Below are 21,993 nucleotides of genomic sequence, written 5' to 3'. Positions count from 1 at the left end.
AGGGACCTCTAGGGATCATCCAGTCCAACCCCCTGCTCCAGCAGGGACACCCAGAGCACGGGGCACAGGGTGGCAGCCAGGCGGGTTTGGGAGATCTCCAGAGGAGACTCCACAACCTCCCTGGGCAGCCTGTTCCAGGGCTCTGGCACCCTCACAGTTGGGAAAACTTTCCTTACATTTCCCACTTATGTGTGTCGCTACTGCGTGTTGACTACCCCGTGGCTCCTTCTGACCATCCAGAACATCACAGACTTTTGGAAAGCAGGTGGAGACAGCCCGGAAACCTGCATCTCTGCAGCCGTGTTTTTGAGAATTATCTTAAGTTGACTCAGTAACATGTTGGCTACTCTGAGGCCTCCAGAGGCCCCTTTCTGGCCACAATCTTTTGCTGCTTTTCTGTGCAGGTTGTACTGATTAAATCCAGTATAAAGATGCTGAGGTATTTCTGCTGCAACTTTAAAATGGCACTGCCCAGGGCCATGAGGAAGGAAATACCACCCTTGTGCTGTAACAGTCTTCTGCAATGGCATTTCTTCACGTTGCTCAGTCTGGTTCTACTTGGTTGTTGTGATGGAGAAACAAATATACTGAGAAAAACTTTGTTTTGTTTTTCAGAGTGATCTACACACAATTTGTAAGTCTGCATCAGCCACAGATGGACTCTCTGCATCTTCGTTTATAGATTATCCGAAGTATAAGCCGTTTATTAATTCTGACTTGCTGCGCTCCCCACGGAAACCTGTCATTCCATATCCAGAAAGCAACAGCAGAGGTAACAAATAGTTCAGCTAAATCCTCACCTATTTCCCAACCATCTGATTCAGGGGCTTGGATATAATTTATGAAGAGGATGTGATCCTTTTACCCTTTCCTGCTTTCTAGGAATGTGTATTTTAGTTCCTTACTGCTCCTCTTATTGAATGCTCCTTACAGGTGGATACTCCCTTTAGCAGTGCAGACTGTAACGTTGGCCAAGTTCTGGGAAACTGGCTGGATGTGTTGCCCCTTCTTCCGTACTCCTCTCGCTCCTTCAAGCCCAACTCTTGTCATTTCACAGCTTGAAATAAGACTTGAGTGTCCAAAATGACTTGGAACCAGAGGGAAGGCTTTGTGTTGATGAAATGGGAGGACTTCTCATGTAGAAAAGTGGAGGGGCAGGATTTATCAGTGAAGTGCTTGGAACGTACAGGAAATAATGGAGCCTATTGCTGGATGTTATCACAGAATCCAGGAGACTTTCCTCTTCCTTATTTCTATCTCTTTTTTTCTTCTCCTTTCCTCTTCTACTTCTGGTCGTGTTCTCCGTATAAATACATTCATCTTGCCTGCAGCCATATGCAAAAATACTCTTGGTTTGTTTTCCCTTGTTCTGGTGAGTTGGCTTGTCATGCAGTGAGACATTTCTCCAAAGTACAGGGAGGGAGCAATGGGAATTGGGAGGCTACAACAGGACTGATTTCTGTCCTGTGAGCTCTTTGGCTCAGGGTCATCGTGAAAATGTTTCCTTATGGCTGGAGTTGCATGGGGGCTTAAGGCTATGGAAAACTTCCTGTTTTCTTCCTTATTGAGAAATGAGACTTAAGCTGAACCCTACTGTAACTCAAATTAAGTAGAAAATCAGCTTGATAGGTTCAAGTGTCCTAATAATGGAATTCATTCCTGAATTTTGAGACACTTGCTTGTTTATCATCTAGTAGATGAAACCTGAAATCTTGAAATGTCATTTAAGATGTAGCATGTGCTCTGGCATGCACCATACGGTCACTTCTGAGAGCTGTTGACACAGAGCTACAAGAACCTCGTGGCACAGATGAGCCTGAGCTGAGCAGGAAGGAGAGCTTGTGAGTGTCTGATGTGGGTGTGTTTTTGTAGATTGGGTTGTATGATTCATTAGAGAAACTTTCGACGTCCAACTTTTTTGAGCAAGGAATTTACTAACTGCAAAAGAAGTACTTATACAGGAATATATGATAAATTATGTGCTTTTTATAGATTTTAAGATGTCTGCCTTTTTTAAAAAAAAGGTAAATATGAATACATGCTAAAATGAGATGCAACAGTTTTTAAGGTATCAAGATATCTTGCTTTTGCTTTTTTTAATAAAGATGAGGATTTGGGAATTAACTTCAGAGAAGATTATAGATTTGGTTGTTATTGGAGGCCTCTCTCTCCTGCTCATATTTAAAAATCCTGAACCCAATCATATTTTAAAATATGATTTTTAAATATGTAACTGAGCATAGCAAGGTCTCTTATTTTGATTTGACTTTCTGTATTGCTTATGGGTGTCTCAGCATACATGTCCTTAACACTCTAATAAAGGTTAAGTGAAGTTTCTGTTATTTCACATTTGTTTCTATGTCCTGAGTAATACTTGACATCCTGTTGGGTTCCATCTTCTGTTCATTGCTCAAATTGCTTCATTTCTGTAATTTGTTATTGTTGTAAATAGAGATTTTAATTTAGCCCTAAGACTTAAGCAACAGAGCTGTTTATAGTTCCAGTTATATCCGTGTCAACTGAATCCTGATAAAAATAGTCTAAATAAAGAGCAGGTTCTGCACTTAGTTCTTTGGGCATGCTGGGAACAAGGGCAGATAATACACAATTTTGCTTTAGCCTGCACTTCTTACTTCTAGTTGCCTTAGTGTAGATGTACCAGTTATCTTAGTTTTTTGTGTGTATTTCCAGTTAACTTAGCATATGTTTTTATTCGTAGGATATTCTAGTGGTCTGCTCTTGTACATTTTGAAGTTTTTTTCCAATTATTATAATTCTATGATCCTGCGATTTTTAGGAGTCTCTACATTTGCACTCTGTAAAACTCCTTGTGATTGAAAGGGACTATTTTCTCTTTATTTGTGATCTGAGGCCTGAGCAGGTATCAAGCCCTGGCTTTCTTGGGTTCTTGTGTTCTGTAATAAAGGCACTTTCCATCTGTAGAGTGGTTTTAAGCACAAAGGTAAAATGATCTCAAAGATAAGTCTCCCATATGAAATTCAGTGCAGATGTTCCTGTGTTTCCCTGTGCTGGGGCTGGGTAGGGAAGGAGCTTATGGTTTTGATTCCCTTTGGAGAATCAAACAATGCAGCTATGAGATGCAATACCCTGAATTACCAGCAGATAATCTGATTCCGAGGTGATGCAAGTCCTATTACAGCTACCTTTTCTGTGGTGACAAATATGGGAAGGTTTTACTGGGTAATTGTTAGAGCAGGAGTTGAAGGGAAGGAGGGAAAGTTGCTTGGCACAAAGGAGCCCTGTGTCTAGGAGGAGGGGAAGGAGCACAGGTGTGAAAACAAAAGAAGAGAATCAAAGAAGAGCGGCTCTTTGGATTAATAAATTACCTGATAATCTTGCCCTTTTTCCTGCTTAATGTGTTGTCTTTGTCATGCTGCTGTGCATTTGTAGAGGGAAAATAGCCCTCTGCTGAGCAAGTGGAGAGCTGCGAGTCACAGTCCTCTGCTGAGACCCTTAGTTCCCCTCCAGAGATGTGAGTGAGCAGATGCACTCTTTGCACTTCTATTTGCCTGTATTATGCCAAGCTATGGATGCATTTCTTCCAAAGGCATCAATACAGTTAATAATTTTTAGGATCAGTTGCCACACAGGGTGAAGTGTGTTTTAATTCCTGGGAGGAGCTCTGGATAGTGATGAGGAAAACTCTGGCTTCCTGGTATAACTTACTTTTATAAAGGCTTTCAGTCTGATGTTGTCTTGAAATGGTCCTTTATCACCATCTAACAAAAAAAAAATACTTGTCCAATTACAGCAATATTTTCTGCTCTGAAGAATCTCCAGGAAAAAATTCGCCGGCTAGAGTTGGAACGGCTTCAGGCGGAGGAGAACGTGAAGCACCTGAGCAGAGAAACCGCAGACTACAAGAAAGTGCTGACTGAACAAATGCAACACAAAGACCATGACAAGACTGAAGCGTCGAAGAAAAATCAAGGTTGTTGGTAAACTTTGTGTAAATACCACAGAACGTTGCTCCAGGTGGAACTCGTGCTTTGTCAGTGCATAAAATTGCATAATTTTATATTACTTTGTTTTAACATTTCTTTCCACTTAGTAACACACAAAGTTTGAAGAAATCATTTTAAAAAAGATACTTTCTCTTAGGGATTTGCATGTAAGCAAAACTTGTTCTATTGTTATGAGCTTCTTTAGATGGCTTTTTTTATGGCTTCTTTTGGAGCTGTACTGAAAACACTGAGAAATCCCAGGAATGAGTGGTGCCTTTTCTGCCTTCTGTTTTCTTCAGAACTGGCTTCCCAGCTGGCAGCTGCTGAGTCTCGTTGCAGCCTTTTAGAGAAGCAGCTGGACTACATGAGAAAAATGATCCAGCATGCAGAGAACGAGAAGACCCATCTCTTGGAGAAACAGGTGTGTTCTCAGGATGGTTTAGAGCTTAAGTTTGTAAAAGTCATGAACTACGTTATGATTTTTGTAGTTACTGAAATCTTAATAACTTCAAGTGTAGTTGTCTGGTATTGAGCTGGCCTTTATATACCTGCACATGGGTAACTTCATACCTGCATGTTGGTGTTTTCCCATTCTGTGCACCTGTGGCTAAGACAGTCTTGTAGGCTCTGCTGTTACAAGAATTAGTGGCTGCTTGTGCTGGGCTCCCTGCAGTGGCTCATCTGTGTCTCAAAGTGCTGTACCCATGTGCCACTGAAAGAAAACTCCCATTTGGGTTTGCACTCCCCACAAATTGGGGGATTTTTTTTTATGAGTATTTTGCTGGACTAGAGCTCATACTATTTTTATGGAAAAAATAGAAATAATAATAAAAAAATATATATGCTCCACCTTTGCACAGCAGACATAAAGCTTATTACAGATGTCCTTTATTGTCCTTACTTGTTTTGCTCTTTTCTTCTTTTTTTCAAGGGTACCTTAGAAAGAGATCGCCTTGATCAATCACATGTCCAGTCCAAATTGGAAAAGCTGGATATGCTGGAAAAAGAGTACACCAGGCTTAACACAATGCAGTCCCTAGCAGAGGTCTGTTGTTTCTACTGTGTGCTGTACCAGATTTATATTGAATATTGTCACTGACACATTATAGTTAGTTATGTTTCAGTAACAGAGTTGAGTAAAACTTTGTACTATAGAGAATGAGAGAATTATAGCATTTTTTTTTAAGTTCCTTAACTGAAGTGGGATAAAAGTTTGGAGTTTGTATAAACAGTCACATCTTAGATATACTTAAGTAAAGCAGAGCTATTTATCGTCCCTTTGAGTATCCACTGTACTGAGCTTATAAATAATGCACGTAGAAGTGTGCAGTTAGAGCTGCTGTTGGGTTGTGTGGTTTTCTTAGTACAATCTGATTAGTGGCTCTATGAGCAGTGTTCTGTCTTTGGGAAAGAGCAGGGTTTTTTGCCCATGGCTCTGGGTCATTTTCACTCTCCTGTGATAAGAAATCAGAAGCTTACTTAGTAACTTCTACTTTAGGAGTTTAAATGAATCCTGCTTAAGCAAGGCCTTCATTTTGTCAAAGGGTCTACAAAGAGAAATGTGCATCTCTCCTGTTCCCCCTTTCCTTTGAAAGGACCTTTTGAAAGACTTCTGGGCTGCCTTAAAACATAAAGATGATGTTTCAGGTTTGCTTGAGTGTCTTAGATACCTTGTATGCACTTTTATCCTTGCTCTTAGTAGAAGAGTGTGAGATGTTCAGAGTTTTTTGCTCTTTCAAGAGTATGAGGTGGGGATAGTAGCAGAAAGGGTTTTAGTAGTCTAAGTAGTGTTCTGTCAGTCAACTATGGTGATAGGTGACATACCTGTATTAGCTCTTCGTTCAAAATCTTTCATGTTAATGTGCACAAAAGTCTCCTTCATTATTTATACAACTGAAGAAAGATATTGTTGGCTTATTGTTCCCCCTTGAGGCTAATTTAAGGCTAATACTGACTTACTTTTGCAATTGGTAACTGAATTTAAAACTAGAAAAATCGATGCAGTTTTAAATATAAATGCTTGACTGGTGTATTTACAGATGCACAGGTAAAACCCTAGAAATTACTTGAATTCTGAAGTTGTTACTTGACCTGAAGTGATGAGCAGAATCAGCTTGAACTCGCAGTAGTGTGGACTTCGTTAGTAATGACATCATTTTCATTTAACTTTGACTAGAAAAAAATGAAAGAGCTGGAACAGAAGCTCCAAGAGGAAGAACACGCAAGGAAGCTCGTTCAGGAAAAAGCAGCTGAGGTAACCACTAGGAAACTTCTCTTTTTACCGGGTGCATTGCAGTCTGCCTGTTGCCATCAACTTTTGAACAAAACTTGCTCATATGGTCTCCCATATACAAAATAAAAACATGAAGCGGGGGAGGTGAGGGTTCATGTTTTTTCTTTCTTCTTTTGGTCTAAAGTTCAAAATACCAAGAGAACCCTTCCCCCTGCCCCCCACTTTTCTCCCCCTCTTGTCTGAATGTTTTGGACACTTTTTTCCCTGATGAGCAAGGTAACAGATGTGTGCACTGGAGCCTAATTTACTCAGTAAAAGAAGCTAATTGGAAAAAGGGAGTAGAAATTCATACTGGTTTATAGCTGAGGTTTTGTGATGATCCAGTTAATGATCTTTCCAACAGAACTAGCTGTTCCAAACAGTTAACTTGAAGCAGTAAGTTACACAGTTAACAGCAAAACTGAACTTTAAAAGCACATCACTGCTGTAGGTGGTTATTTTTGAGGATTTCCAGAGGGTATGTAGCTCCTTCCTGTGTGTGTGTGTGTGTGTTTCAGTGCTTCTTCTGCAGCAGGTTCCTCTTCAGGACAGCAGAAATCTGTATTTTTGACTCCTACAGCGTGAGGAACTTGTCAGCCCCCTCCTGGATTTAAGTCTGTCTGTCTTTATAGGTTTTCTGTCTTTATAGGTTTTCGCTTCTAAGAATCCTGTTGGAATTCCCTTCTCCTTTGTGAAACCAGGTTGTATAGAATGGCTCTAGGGAGGATAGGAGATGTTTGAAAGTTTCTGCTAAATTTATTATTGGTCAAGATCATCTTTGTACTTCCTAATAGCATTTCACTGGTTGCAGCTCTGTAGAACTGCTCCAAGTAGTTCTAAAAAGCGCACGAATCTCAGTCTATGCAGCTTTTTTAGCTTCTGACCTGATAAGCTTAACCTGGCCTTTGACTGAAGATCAGCTTTTCTTTTCAAAAATGCCATATTTTCAGAGGAGAAATTTTTAGGGGATTTTGATTTTAAAAAGCAAAACCAAACAGTAACTGCTTGGACTCGAGTGTGGTTCTGGCTGTGCAGTGGAGGGAACCTTGCAGCTTTATCTGCAGACTTTTGCTGGCAATGCAGTACCAAGAGGCAGTTTCCTGGTTGCAGTAGTAGTAGTTTGTTCTGAAAACAGTGGCCCAATTAATGGGGAACACTATGAAGTTGTTTGTAGATTTTTTTTTCAGAGAGATTCTCTCTTTTAAATAGATAAGGTCAAAAAGTTTGTGCCTGTCTTTGGAATTTTAACTGGAAATGGTGTAGAAGGAGGGGAGGAACAACCATGACCCATGGCTGGCGCTACAGCCTGCAAGGACACTGGACTTGAAAAGTGTCCGGGGGTCACATTCCTCACAGACCTCTCAGTGAGTGCTGAAGTAGCATGTAGATAACTTGTCAAAAATTACTCCTTGCAGTAATTTCCACACTTGAAACTCTCCCCCAAGAAAGTCTTGTGAATGGTTTAGCTGAGGTCCATTAGGAGACGATGATTTCCAAAGCTATTCCACAGCTTTCTGCTGGAAAGAACAGCTAAATGTATATATAGAGAGCTCATTTTTAAGCTTATTAGTGGTAATACTAATATCAACTCTTCTGTTAGATACATGTATATGTTTGCCCCGTCAAGTCCAGTAGACCAGTAGAACAGAAAGAATAGATGAATAGTCGTAAACCTCTTAAATTTTTGTTCTGAAAAAGCCTGAGATGAGGTGTTTTGACCCGCTCCCCCCGTCCCGATATTTAGTCAATGATAAAGCCTAATGTTGATGCTTCAGCAGTTGCCTGTATGGAAGTAATTCCATGAGATTAATCCTTCAGCTTGCTAGGTACAGTGGTGAGAGGTGGTACCAGAGGAAGTATTTAATGTTTAAATTGAACTCAGCATTCCACACGCTGGTGGCCTTGGCTTCCACAGAGCCTGCTTAAAAAAAAAAAAAAAAATCTGTTTTGTAAAATCTCATCACTTTTTATCTCTAATTATCTATTAAAGCCACTTCAGTAATTCTCATCTTTCTCTCAATTACAGCTTCAAACAGGTCTGGAAACCAACAGGATGTTAATTCAAGCAGCCTCACCGTTACTCCCTCCGAAAGCCAGAAGACCTCGGAAGAAAACGAAGCAGCCGGATAAGGTAACACAGAGAGGGAGGAAGGCACTCACCAAGAGGAGAGTAGAAGGAAGGGTCTGTGCATGGATTCAGGAAGAAGGCTGCCTCATAACACAGCAGATGTAACTGGGTTTGCCTTAGTGTCACCTTTGATAAACCTTTCTCTCTTCTTTCCTTCCAGAAAGGCCCTCTCACAAGCCACCTCCCTACGCAGCCCCATTACAGACTGTCTCTGGGCGATGTCCCCTTTGTAGCTGGGAAGGTGAGCTGCTCCGCTCCAAGCTACCGCTCAGGAATGCAGCTCCTCCATGGCTGTGCCCTGGGGCACTCCTGGCCCCTGTGCTCAAGGGGGTTGTTTTCCTTGACTCTTTCTGTCTTCCAAAGCCTTGTGCTACTGCAGTAATGTGCTGAGCTGACCCTTCCAAAGCAGCTTGTCTGCATGCTGCTTGGCAAGCTGTTCTCATTAGTGCATCTTCATTCCAACAAATACATTCTTGGCAGCAAATTAAAAAAAAAAATTAACACTCTTTTCTAAATGTTCTCCACTGTTGCAGTTTTAAAGGGATTAATTTACATGTTTTTATGCTTCCTTCCAGTCAACCAGCCCCAGCCACTCGGTGGGAGCCAACGTGCAGCACGTGCTGCACCTGATGAAGCAGCACAGCAGGGCGCTGTGCAACAGCCGCGTGGTCAGCGACGCTCCCCTGGCAGACGCCCTCGGCGGCGCCCGGCCCGCTGGCACGAGCCACAGGGCCCCGGTGCCCAGGGAGTCCTCCTCCCAGGAGGAGCTCTCGGAAGTGCTGCTCACTTTACAGGACGAATTTGGGCAGATGAGTTTGTGAGTTTGGTATATTCTCGTTGCAGATACTATGTAGGTGTGCTATACATTTGCCTTTTACTTTAAAACTGGAGTTTTCCTGAAAAGGATGATGGTCTGGGGTGATCTGTGGCACATTATCTATAATTTTGTATTGCTACAATGGTTCTCTCTTCTCCTAGCAATTAAAGCTAAGTTCTAATAGATGGTGTGGAATTCATAGCTGGGTTTGCATGCAGCAGTGTCAAGTTTTAGTGGTGTGAGAAAGTGTAGGAGCAGCCTGTGGTGACCGGGTGGAGAAATCTCTTGTTAAATATCGTTTATTAGTCAGGCTGCTCCTCCAGGTTACTAAAACACGAGTTGTTATCTTACTGCACAACCCCCCATCCCAGTCTACAAGTGGTGACTGAGTGAGTGCTGAGACCATGTCCTTAAGAAGTTGTTTTGTATTTCTAAATGAGCGTATTGAAGTTTGAAAGTGCTCACGTTACTGGCAGCTTCATGTTGCTGCAGCGTCACCAGGATGTGCCACTGCAATAGTGCCAACCAGCCACGCTGTTGTTCCTGGATTCCTGATGGAAAGCGGCCTTTCTGGCCACTGCTGCCGCGCTGGTGTCGCTCGTGTGGGCAGGCCCTGCTCTTACCCGTTGTGAGGAAAGGCCCAGTGAGCTGGGCCTGCCTAGCCTGGAGAGGGTTGAGAGGGGATCTGATCAAGACGTGTAAATAGCTGAAGGGTGAATGTAGGGAGGAAGGGGCCAAACTCTACTCAGTGGTGGCCAGTGACAGGACAAGGGGTAATGGGTATAAGCTGCAACACAGGCAGTTCCATCTCCATGTGAGGAAGAACTTTCCTGTGAGGGTGACAGAGCCCTGGAACAGGCTGCCCAGGGAGGTTGTGGAGTCTCCTTCTCTGGAGGTCTTCCCAACCTGCCTGGCTGCCACCCTGTGCTCTGGGTGTCCCTGCTGGAGCAGGGGGGTTGGACTGGGTGATCTCTAGAGGTCCCTGCCAACCTCAGCCCTTCTCTGTCTCTGATTCCACCCTAGTGATCACCAGCAGCTGGCAAAGCTTGTGCAGGAGGCCCCGACGGTCGGCGTGAGGGAGGAGCTTGAGCGGGAGCTGGAGGTGCTGGTGGGAAGGATGGAGGCCAAGGCCGAGCAGATCAGCAAGGTTCGGAGGCACCGGGCGCGGGTGAGTCGCTCACGTCGCGTTGTCTTGGGGATTCTTACCCTCTTCTGGCAGCAGCTGGATAAAGCAGAAATAGCTACTACTTAGGGCAGTATTTCCCAAGTTGAATTTGGAACCTCCAAGTGTGTCACCCTCCCTCTTCCCATCCCAGTATTTCTGCAGAAAACTCTTCCTGGATTCCTAGGGTCCCTCGTGCCCCTCCTCGTGTCCTAGGCCGCTGCCGCTCGGACAGTCGCGCTCTCCTGCTGTGTGTGAAGCGGCTCTGCAGAACCTCATCTGGAGGTCCTGCCAACAACAGCTGTGCTGGATGTGGGGCAGAAGCTCAGGAGATCATGAAATTGGAGAAAATGCTGAGCTTTTAGCAAGTGAAGTCGTATTTAGAGACACCTGAATTCCCAGGGGCTTCCCACTGTTCAGCTGAGTCTTTCAGCAGCTCCACTTGGTTTGGCATAAGTGACCTACTTAATTGTGCTCCGATTTGTTTAACATAAAGTCTGTTTCAGTTTAAAACGACTTCATAAATTCCTTGAGCAGTGTAGCTGTTCTTTAAAGCTGTGGAACTTCTTGATTCCCTGTTTTGTCTGATGTTCATTCATTTTAATGAAATTCTTCCAGAGTTCAGTCCTCTATGTTTTATCCAGTTCAGTTTATATGAGCCAAGAAGATTCACCCTCATCTTGTGTAACTTCATACGCAGAATAGGTACTGAAAAAACTGCTCATCGCGTTTTACCTGCATCCACGTAGATGTCCTTTAAAAACATTAGTTGCCTTGAAGGTCACGGAAGAGATGAGTGATGTGCCTGTGGCAAAACAGATGTGTAGAAATGATGGCAGTGGCTCTACGTGGCAATATACTGTGGAATTCCCACTAGGATTCTCTATGGGAATACACTATAATTCTGACTAGATAATGACAAAAGGTTTTAGGCCACGGCTGCTGGGAAAATCTCTCCCTGAAGCGGAGGAGAGGCCAGTGCTGGAGCAGGAGCTGCAGTGAAGGTGCCGGTGAGGGCAGCGTGGCCAGGCCGGCGCCCTTGTCCTGGGGGCGCTGCGAACCCCCCTCCTCGTGTCTGCAGGGTCCTGGGGTGGCCCTGCAGGGTCCTGGGGTGGCCCTGCAGGCTCCCTCCCAGCACCAGCAGGCCCTGCGGTCACTGGAATGGGCATTAAAGAACTTGTGTGTGGATGTTACTGGACAGTGGCAGTGACGGCTGAGTATCCTTGTGTCAAATGGAGTATTTCCCTCCATGTTTATGATGGAGACACTTTCCTAAACACATAAACCAGCTTCTCAGCTCTGAAAGAGAGAACCTCGTGGTTCATGTTGGTGCTCAGTGTGACTGTAAAGATGCCAATATAGACATGCTGTATAAAGGAAATATTTTAGTTATTTGGGACTAGATGACTTAGAAACATCCTTTTGCTGGGTGAGTTGAGCATTGGAGCAGGGAAGGAGACTGTGAGGAGGATGTTTCAGCCTTTGAGGGGCAATGCAGAGTGTGTCCAAAACAAGTCCCCCCTGAACCCTTTTGCTTTGGACTTCTCTTGCAGCTAGAGCGACTTCGGAGAGAGTGCAAGGCCAAGAAGACTTCAGCCAAACAAGTGAAGGAGGGCAGGTTTCCTGTGAGCGAGGTCCGAGTGACGACTACGGTGACCACGAAAGGCAAGGACGCGGGTCCCATCAAAGTGCGACCCGGGGAGAAGAGCCGGAGGAACCTGCAGCTGCTGAGGGACATGCAGACCCTCCAGACGTCGCTGCAGAAGGACGACGTCAGCTGGGACTACTGAGCCCTGCCCGAGGTGTCCTGAGATGAGCCCCCAGAGAGAAGCTGCCTACGGCGGGCTGTAAAGCAGTGGCCTCTTGGGGAGGAGCCTGCAGGGCCTCCCTCAGTGCACTTCCAAAATATGGGCCCGTTCCCCACCTCTGGCTGTGAGTGTATGTATATATTCCGCACACTTAAAGCACATTCTGTTTGCAGAGCCTCCTGCTGCTGACTCCCAACACGGGTTTCCAGCAGTTCCCTGCTCCCTTCCAGCGCGTGGCACCAATCTGGGTTGGCCCCCCTGAGTGCCGGGGGTTTCGCAGCTGGCTCTGGGGCTCGTCCAAAGCTGCGTCTGTCTGAAAATGATGCTGCCCCCCTGGGTCTTGAGGGGACCCCCTGGGTCTTGAGGGGTCTGTCAGTTCTGTAGCTCAGGCTTCCAGAGTGTGCAAGAGCAAGGAGGGAAACCCTCCGCAGAGGAGTCTGGCTTGGCCCTCTGCAGAAAGCTTCCCCAGCCCCTGTTCTGCCACATCCCACTCGTCAGTATTAACAGCAATGGGTGTTAATTGGGAGCAAATAACTTCTGAATGAATTTGCTTGAATGATCTATTTTTTTATTGTTTTATTTTTTTATGTCTGAAGGCTGAAATGTTTCTTTAGAAATCATACTTTGTGAGGAAGCTATAGGATACTGGGGATAAAATTCCCCGTCTTAGTCCCTGTCTTTGAGTAGCAAAGGCGTGAGATTGGCCGTAAGTGTTTTAAATTGCAAGTGCCTCAATCACGCCATGGCCGCCTGGCACCTTGCTTTTAACTTGAACTGTGTGCGCCGAGTGACCCGCTTGGGAGGAGTGCGAGCCCTTCTGCACTCCGACTCGCACAGCTGAGGAAATGTTATTTATTATGTTAATAATGTAAAGAATTTCCTATTCATGGAATGTATAGAAGACAGAGTATCTGTTTATAAAGTTGAAAGACAATAAAGCCAGCTTGCCTGTTAAGTTAATTGTGGGAAAGCTGCCTCTTCTCCAAACTGGCCAATGCTCCTTGGGAATTGGGGAGTGCCTTTGGTTAGGAGTGCATTTTGTGGGGACTGAGGGGGTCCTGGGGGCTGCCTCCTTCCTTGCAGAAGCACCAGCCCTGTCCTGTGTGGGGGCTGCTCTTCCTGGCCTCACCCTCCATGTGTTTAACTGCTGAGGCAGCAGGGAGACCCCACAGCTCCTCTGAGACGGAAGGGTGGAAACAGCTCCTAGGAGGAAACAGATCCTGGCCTGGCAGGGCCTGGAGGCAGCTGAGGTGGCCCCGCTTGGCCCTCAGCAGGGCTGCCCCATACTGAGGTGACCCTGGTTGGTCTTTAGGTGGGCTGCCCCGTCCTGGTGGTGAGGGGATGGTGCCCTGGAGGATGGGGTTTGGTGCTGGCCTCACTGGGTGAGTGAGGGGGCTTTGGGGTGCCCCCTTGCCTGGAGCTGGGCAGGCGGGGAGCACCCTGGGTCAGCACAGGAGTCTGATCCGGGTGGCCAGGAGGGATGTGAATTCCAGCCCGGGGGCTCTCCCTGCTTCCTCCCAGCCACGGAGCAGGATGTTTTAGGTGGAGGCAGAGAAGTCCAAAGCTGTGGACAAGCAAGCCGAGGGCTATTCCTTCTCCATTTCATTTTAATCAGGAACATGGGCTCCTTGTAGCTGGAGAGGCTGGTTGAGAGACAACTCATTGTGCCTCTTGTTCCTTCCCCATCTTCTCCTTTCTCTTCCCTTGCAAGCTGTCTGTGGGGGTCAGTGCTTGGATAGCAGGGGCTGAAACAGGGTTCAAAGTCGTTTTGTTTTTAGGAAGTTGTTTTTAGGGAGGATCCCTGGCCACAGCGGGCTCTGAGCAGGTTGGCCCAGGGCAGGGCAGGTCGGGGCGGCCCCGCTGCTCCAGGCCGCCCAGCCCACGGGAGGCCCATGGGGAGGGCAGCTCTGCACACGCAGCGACCTGGCGACTGGGGTCAAAACACAAGGCACCAAAATGCTGCCTGTTTTTTTTTTTTCACATTGTATTTATAATATTTATGTACTGCAAAAAGCAAAAAAATGCTGGTTTTCAGTGTGAGTGTATTTGATAATTTTGAGCAGCTAAATAATTTACCTGGCCTGGTGCTGCTCTCTGCAGGGGAGGAGAAGCTTGTCCGAAGAGGAGCTGTGCTCTAGCCAGTCTACAAGGGCAGCTTGAACAGAAGCATCTGGCAAAGCCAGCGGCAGCAGTGAGGAGGAGGCAGCAGGGCTTTAATTCTACGCTTTGCTTTGACATACTGCACTTTGAGTGGTATCTTATTACAGTTTGTCTGTGATTTCTTCAGTTTTAATAACCACAGAGCTCATACCAAGAGCGCAGCAAAACCTTTATCCATTCATCAGCCTTTATTAGTGTCAAGGAGAGCAGCCGGCTTCGCTCAGGGAACACAACACGGACACGCGCTTGCTGCGGCCGGGGCAGTGGGGCTGGGAACCAGTTATGGGGCTGCCCCTCATCTGAAGCCCCCGAGTCACCAGGAGCTCCGCAGGGGGACCAGCGGCAGGGCTGTCCCTCAGCCGAAGCCCCCGAGTCGCCGGGAGCTCCGCAGGGGGACCAGCGGCAGGGCTGCCCCTCATCTGAAGCCCCCGAGTCACCAGGAGCTCTGTGGTGGGACCAGCGGCAGGGCTGCCCCTCGCCCTCGCTGGGAGCTCTGGTGGGACTGTGGCATGAGGGGCCGCGACGGAGGCTGCGGCAGGAAGGTGCTGCCGGCGCCTCTCAGCAACCCCAGCTGCCCAAAGGCAATCTCTGATGTGCAAAGTGGCCCTCTTGGCTCATCTCTCTGCCCCTGCAGAAAGGCTGGGTGGAGTGTAGGGGTGCACTGAACAAGTGCTTGCAGGATGAGCTCCCACTGTAAACGGCCACCCTAGGAACGGAGGCTGCGCAGCCACCATCGTGGTCTGGAAATGAGGCAGCCTGGAATACATAACCTTGCAAACACACCCACTTGTAAGAGCCCTGTCAGCTACAGGCTGGCGGGCTTGCGAAGGCCAGCTGCAAGTCATGGAGCTACCCCAGGAAGGGGGTTGGTTTTTCTATCGCTGCTTCTACAATAAAAGTTGGTCCAAATTCAGCACAAAGTTCAGTGAGGAGGGCAGTCCTGATACTGGAAGTACCCTGCAAGCTGAGGGAACAGACTGTAAGCTCGGGCTCAGAAATGGCTGAGCTCTTCAGTATGCCGGAATAAGGGTACGTTGGAGTTGTAAAGCAGGCAGAAAGGCTTCTTTGGTTGATACAGTTCCATTAGTTCACAAGAAAAATTAAATACCTTAAGCATGCCGCGATGGTCCTGCACAGAAGCATTCAATCACTACTACTGTTTACCAAACACAATGCCTGATCCCAGCTTTTTACAGCTGCCTCTTGCTGTTCCACCACCTTCCCTGCTCCTGGCTGTGAGGCACAGGAACCCAGAGGAGCTGCAGGAGGCCGAGGAGAGGCCACCCTCTGCTCCCGCCATGAGGAAGAAAGGTGCTTAAGTGACTGTCCAGCATCATGTCCATAAACCATAAATAAGAACCTAGAGAGGGAAGTAAAGTTTGTCCTATAATGTTAAATGACGTGGGCTGCTCTTCTACCACTATGTTCTGCTGGTAGAAGATGCCCCTTCTTTAAATAAGGCATCGTTTATGTGTCTTCCTATGATGTGTGTCAAGTGAAGGGAAATACAACAGGGACAGGGATATGTTTCCCATTCTGTGACTAGTTCTCTTTCAAGATGTTGGCAAAACACTTCCATGCACACTGCTGTGGGCCCATTAAAGAGAGGGTCCTGTGGAGCAGCCCAGTCCTGCTCTAGCACCCAGCATGACGGCAACTTCCTCCCGCCTCGGCCTGTGGTCTCCTTCTGGCAAAGGGGCGAGTTTCCCACCTCCTGGGATGTCTTCCCCAGGCTTCACTCTAGTGCACGGGCCCTCTTTAAAGCAAAGTGACTTCCCCCACAGAAGTGAACAGAGAGCTCGAGGCTCCCTGGGGTCGCGGGTGCGATCAGCTCCCGTTGTGACCTCGCCACCAAGCTGAGTAACTGCATAGGGGGCCTTTATTTCTTTTTCTTGCTTAAGCTTCCTCTAGTGCTACAGTACTAATAAATTACCCTGGAGAGAAATAAATAAATAAGGCGGCATCTCCCAGCCGCCGCGATGGGAATGGAGGGCGTTTCAGAAGAGCTGCCCCGTGGGCCCGGAGGGGAGCCAGCGAACAGGTCCGCGCGGTCACACAACGGTCTGCACGGGCGCCACGCACTGCGCGGGGGAGGCCGCTCGCTCCGAGGACGAGCTGGAGCGGCTCGTGATCTCCCTCTGCAGCTCCTCCACCTTCTTCTGCAGCTCGGCCCGCTTGGCCAGCAGCTCCTTGTAGCGATTGTGGACAGGCTCCTGCAAGGAAAGCGCCGCTGAGCCCGGCCGGCCAGCGCGGACACGGGCTCAGCGCCGCCCACTCACACACCGGGGCAGGAAGGAGTTGATCTTTCCTTACCCACCACACGCAGCCTCAGGGGAGAGTCCACTCTGTGGTTGCTTTTTTTAAAATCAGATTAAGAATAACCTAAATTACCAACTGAAAATAAAATAAAAGTTGGTATAAATACAGATTTTGAAGGCTCACAGCTACAGACTCTGATATGCCTGGGGGATGCTCTAGCATCTCAGCCCGGCCATAATTTCAGAGCTGCGGAAAAAATAATAGACATGTTTCTAAATATTTTCAGATGGTCTCCACTGTTAAACAAGACTTGTATCCAACAGCATTTGTCAGGTTGCTGTTTTCAGTGCCCCAGATTTGCCACCTGAAGCTGGACTTGGGCAATCAGGATTTTTGAAGTGATTAATAATGATTAAAAGGGGATCTCAGCACCTAGGCACACACTCAGGCTGTTCTAGGGGCCCTGGGTACCCCGGCACGCGGCTGTTGCAGCTCAAGACCATAACATGGGCTGCATGTAGAGCAAGAAGGGGGGCTCTCTGCAGCAGCCCAGCATGGCCAAGCGTCAGATCTAGAGTCCATATCCAGCTACTGAAACCCCAGCTGGGCTCTTCTGTAAAGAAGAGAGGCCTCAGCTGATGTCTGACCCTAATTCAAGGTGAGAATTTCTCCGAACTGTTGGAGTATCTTCAGTTCCCTCAGCTCACACAGATCACAGGATTGTTGAGGTTGGAAGGGACCTCTAGAGATCATCCAGTCCAACCCCCTGCTCCAGCAGGGACACCCAGAGCACGGGGCACAGGGTGGCAGCCAGGCGGGTTTGGAAGATCTCCAGAGAGGGAGACTCCACAACCTCCCTGGGCAGCCTGTGCCAGGGCTCTGTCCAGGGGGATCCTGACCGCCTGTTAATGCACAAGGCAGCGACTTCCAGCCAAACATCCACTCCGACAAAGTGCAAACACTGCTCCTTTCCTTTGCTTACATTTAAATTTAGGCTTTTGACTTTGAATTGAAGCTACTGCCATGGCAGTTCTGCACATTGCTGCCTGCATGTTACAGCCCTTGCACTCTGAAATGACAGTGCTGCTGCTTCCAGGTGGGACATGAAGGCAGGACCCTTTGAGGGGCCGGGAGCTGCTGTTACCTGCGGCTTCATCCTGGGGTTCCAGCGGATGTAGTAGCCGACCCAGAGCTCGAGGTGGCGCATGCTGGCCACGGGGTACAGGACGTGGTTGGAGTAGCTCACGTACAGCGGGTTGGTGAAGTCCTCCAGCTGGCTGTTGATGTAGGACCAGAGCGACACGGTCTTTTTCGGAAGGCTCTGTAAGGGAAAAGGGGGCAGGCAGGTTCATTTCACATAATGTTCATCTCGCAAGCTTTGCGAGTGTCTGCAAGAGCGGATACAGATGTCTGTCATTATTACAAGCCTGGGTGCCTTTTCACAGCTCAGAACCCCCTCTTCTTGGCCTGGTTCCTGCAGTGGGAGCACATGGAGGGGGCAGGAACAGGCGCCCTGACAGGGGAACATCCCCTGCTGCGTGAAGCAGCGGCCAAGCCCCATGTGCCAGGGGAGCTGCCCCTCGTCCAAGCGCTCCTGGTGCATTCACACGCAAGGAGAAAGAAAACGTGACTCGGGGGTTTGAACAGTCCGCTGGAGCGGGTGTGGAAGGGCTTTCCAGATGAAGCACTTTGCTAGGCTAAGGTTCTCAAAGGAATCATGAAAAAGTGCATTTTCTTCTCTGGAAATTACAATTCTGCAACCTGTGGACAGCAGGAAAGCAGGAGCTCTGGCGTCCCTGCGGCACAGCGCTGTCACTTCCACCACACTGCGTTTTCCTTACACGTGTGCTGCCCAACAGAGCCCGTCCTGCCCCAGCTCTACGATACTGCCCTGCTATCAAAGTGCTCATCAAAGTGCTTCGTGTTTCGGCCGGCGGGACAGGCTCCACGTCACTCCCCCGCTCCCAGGCCCAGGCTGGGGCCGGTGCTGCTCGGCGCTCACTGCTATTCCCCGTCCTTTGGAGCTGGGGAAGCAGCCCAGGCCGGACCAGGGGAGCAGCTGGACACGCGTCCCTCCCAACGCCCCAATTCTGCCCTCTCCCACACCACAAAAACATGGGTGGAGAGCAGTCACTTGCTGTGGTCTGTATGTACAATACGGCAATGAACACTCCTTCATTAGGGAAAAGCATCTGAAGGGAAACTGAGGGCAAGAAGTTACCAGATCCTGCACAGAAGTTTGCATTAAGCCCAAGTTCAAAGAAAAAAATGTATTTCCAACTACCTGGAAGACACCAGGGGCCGTTCAGACACCTGTGAGTAGCTGAAAGCTACTGAAAAGTGTCTGTCTGCTCAGAGGGGAACAGCCTGGTGCAGAAACTGGAAGTGCCCAAGAGGCAGCAGTTCGTGCAAAGAGGAGAATAATGTGAAGCCCAGTGGTTAAGAGGAGGGTCTCGTAGCACTCAGACCTGATCCTATCCCTGAAACAACTTCATCAGCAGCCTCTAATGACCACATAAGGAATCCTCCTCCTGGCCTTACCTCCTTCACTCGCTGCTGCTCGCTGCTGCACAGGAACGTCCCAAACAGGCAGCTGTACAGGTGGTCCAGGATGGTTATCAGGAAGTACTCGTTGAACTCAAATGCTGTGGGAAACTTCAGACAGAAGACAGGTTGGCTTTGGGTTTTAGAACAGGAATTGGTTGTTGCAAATACATTTTTTTATTTATTTTTCCACCTGTGGCTTAGTAAAGAGCTGGCAAAGGAGGGATCCTTTGCTTTTAAGGCAGGATTTGTCGCTCTTCTCTGCCTGGCTGGATATTCACGATCATGTTGGCCCCTTCCAGGAGCAAGAGTTTCTCCCTTGGAAAGCTGCTTTGTATGTGCAGAGAGGAATTCTGAGCAAGAGCCAGAGGTCTAAAGGGTCTGACCACCGTGTTTACACTCAGAGCTGCTTCAAACTGAAGCTTGCTGGACTATGCCTATCCGCAAAGAGAGGCCTTGACATGGGAGTGTGAACAAGCAGCTGCAGCAGACATGGAATAACGCAGCAGAAGGCATGGAAACCCCCCGGCCCCGAAGGGAACAGCCTGCCTGCCGAGCAGCATCCTTCCCAGGGAGGGGAGCCCGCGTCAGGCAGGGCATGGGGCAGCACCGCCGGGGAGCTTGGCATCCCTCCCAGGCCTTGTCCGGAGCTGGAAGGGCTGGAGCTGACAGGATCCCACCTGGAGTTACAGTCAGAGCAGAACTATGGAACTCTTGTATCACACAGATCACGAATCAGAGCTGCCGGACTTGCTGCCCCTGTTTCAGTGCCCTACAAGCCTGTTCTTTTTCAGAAACACAGCATGGCTGAAATTGCTTGAAATAAAGCACAAAGATCACAGCAGACACAAAAACCAGACCCAGGATCCCCATGCCATCCCAGCCAAAGGGGATCCCTCCAGAACCTGCCTCTGCTTTGTCTGCTCTGAAGGGAATTGCTCAACTTCTGGCTCAGTAACTCACGTATCAATCAGGAGCCTTGAGGAAAAAAAGGGTTTAAATGGAGCAAATCCAAGTGTTCCCTGCAGTTCTGGTTACAGGATCAGGTTGGTCAAAGAAAACAGGGATCAGTCTGCACCCACCAATATCAGGGACTCCCATGGGCCCTTCAAGACACTTATGCTCCTCAGGGCACAGCAGGGGGGCTGGTGGTGGCCTCACCAGCTAGCAAGGTGGCTGCAGGGTCTGCTCCTTCCTGGGCTCCATGCAAGGGGGCTGCCCTCCCGTCCAGAGAGAGGGCAGCTCCTCTTCCTCTCCACGCTCACACCTCGCACAGCAGCATGGCTGTGCACAGTGCCCCACACCCTGCTAACCCAGTGCAAGTCTGCTTCCCTCTTAACTCTGTGCACTCAAATTCAGGCTCTTCATTAACAGAAGCTCTCAAGAAACTTTTAGCCAGAGTTTAAAAAAAAAAAAAAAAAAAAAAAAAAAACAGAGTAGAAATCCAGAAAAGAGAGCCTGTGTTCTGATTCAGCAGCCACCTTGGCAATGACTCCAGTGTTCAGACACTGCACAGTGTCCTGGAACAACTTGTGCCACCCAGGAATTTACCTGTCTTGTCATCTGCCAGACACAGTCGATGAACTGCAGGAAGACAGGCGAGCGATCGGCGTCTGCGTGGTTCTTATCCCCATGGCCAACCCTCTGCAAGAGAACAGGACAGAGAACAGGGGTCACACGGAGCTTCAGGAACCTGCTGGGGTCTCCTCGTACCTCAGCCACCCGTGTCAACCAACTTTAGAAGCTTGAAATGAATCTTCACTTTGGCCTGTCCGTACTTGTGAGTAAAGGATCAATCAGTCTTTGAAGTGAAATCTCTTGATAGGGACATTTTCATGTTAAATTAAAACAAGAGCTGTTGGAGTAGAGGCTCCAGATGCTATGCTGGCACTGACTTCAGTGAATAGCTGAAGTTCAGAGGGAGAAATAATAGAAAAAAACCCTTTGCTTTAGCTGCAGCTGCAGTCCTGGCTACCTCAGCAGCAGAGCGAGCTGCATCTCAGCCACCACAGGGCAGCCCCTGCCCCACGTGGCACCACACAAGGGGACCCCTCTCCCAACACAGGTGGGTAGGGAAGGGCTGCCCCGGCCCTGGCACGCACCCGGCACAGCACCGGGGTCTTTATAGGACAAGGGGAAATGGGGGTAAGTTGCAACACAGGCAGTTCCATCTCCAGGTGAGGAAAAACTTATTTCCTGTGAGGGTGCCAGAGCCCTGGAACAGGCTGCCCAGGGAGGTTGTGGAGTCTCCTTCTCTGGAGATCTTCCAAACCGGCCTGGCTGCAAATCCTGTTTCCTGTTTGCAAATCCTAACACACTGCTAAGCTACATGGTCACAAAACTGCCCCTCCGCAGACTTCAGGCATGAGATACACTTGACCCAATCTCAAACTGCTGGTCTTTTGGATAAAGAATCAAAAGCCTCCCCCAAGAACTAAATGTATCTGAAGAAAAGGTGAGATGATGGCCATCAGCAACTTTCCCAGCCTCTTCTACACGAGGACATTTGTTAGGTGACAATGTCCAAATAGTCCAAACAGAAAATGGTCAGAACTGGAAAGAAAGACAAAAATGTCACAGCGGTTCCTGCCAAGTCCCAGCAGAAACATCTATCCTGAGCCCACAGTTAGTTAAGCCTGAGCATGGGCATACGACATCTAAGTCAGGCACCTGCAAGATTCAATACCATTTGTTTCTCATACACAACTGAGGATGTTGCCAAGAAGGGTAAGAACATGACTGGAAATACAGGCAGACAGAAAATAACAGCGGCAGCAATCACCTTTCCTCTGCGAGTTCAGCTGGGAGACTTCTCACAGGCTAAACTCCTTTGAAGTCCTTCAAGGTGGACAATAACTCTCTCTGTCCAGTGCCTTGC

General features: G+C 48.1%; 2 protein-coding genes across 3 annotated transcripts in view; one reads left to right on the top strand and one right to left on the bottom strand.

The window, feature by feature from the left end:
- The first annotated feature begins 336 nt into the window (after nucleotides 1–336).
- CEP57 (centrosomal protein 57) lies at nucleotides 337–12,978 on the top strand. Its single transcript, XM_026052953.1, has 11 exons — nucleotides 337–363; nucleotides 616–772; nucleotides 3,773–3,952; nucleotides 4,265–4,386; nucleotides 4,897–5,010; nucleotides 6,142–6,219; nucleotides 8,264–8,368; nucleotides 8,526–8,606; nucleotides 8,941–9,182; nucleotides 10,206–10,350; nucleotides 11,898–12,978. The coding sequence occupies exons 1-11, from the start codon at nucleotides 337–339 to the stop codon at nucleotides 12,132–12,134; spliced, it is 1,488 nt and encodes a 495-aa protein (XP_025908738.1). The 3' UTR covers nucleotides 12,135–12,978.
- Nucleotides 12,979–14,988: 2,010 nt separating this feature from the next.
- Nucleotides 14,989–21,993, bottom strand: part of MTMR2 (myotubularin related protein 2) — a 56,961-nt gene continuing 49,956 nt past the window's right edge. For both annotated transcript variants that reach the window (XM_026052942.1, XM_026052941.1), the window contains exons 12-15: nucleotides 20,667–20,759; nucleotides 19,113–19,226; nucleotides 17,716–17,892; nucleotides 14,989–16,525 (exon numbers count right to left, since the gene is read on the bottom strand). In XM_026052942.1, coding sequence (XP_025908727.1) covers nucleotides 16,364–16,525; nucleotides 17,716–17,892; nucleotides 19,113–19,226; nucleotides 20,667–20,759 — 546 coding nt within the window. In that variant the 3' untranslated portion in view covers nucleotides 14,989–16,363. The remainder of the gene's footprint in view (nucleotides 16,526–17,715; nucleotides 17,893–19,112; nucleotides 19,227–20,666; nucleotides 20,760–21,993) is intronic.

This window comes from Nothoprocta perdicaria, unplaced genomic scaffold, assembly GCF_003342845.1.
Source record: "Nothoprocta perdicaria isolate Ctin4 unplaced genomic scaffold, notPer1 scaffold_94, whole genome shotgun sequence".
Taxonomy (NCBI): Eukaryota; Metazoa; Chordata; class Aves; order Tinamiformes; family Tinamidae; genus Nothoprocta; species Nothoprocta perdicaria.
This window is presented reverse-complemented; position numbering and strand designations above follow the sequence as displayed.

Bases quoted from the DNA above. Each gene is read 5' to 3' on its own strand.
- CEP57 (XM_026052953.1), top strand. From the start codon at position 337: ATGTTGGCTACTCTGAGGCCTCCAGAG. The intron at 3,953-4,264 runs GTTGTTGGTAAA...TGTTTTCTTCAG, and splicing joins AGCGTCGAAGAAAAATCAAG to AACTGGCTTCCCAGCTGGCA. The intron at 8,607-8,940 runs GTGAGCTGCTCC...GCTTCCTTCCAG, and splicing joins TCCCCTTTGTAGCTGGGAAG to TCAACCAGCCCCAGCCACTC.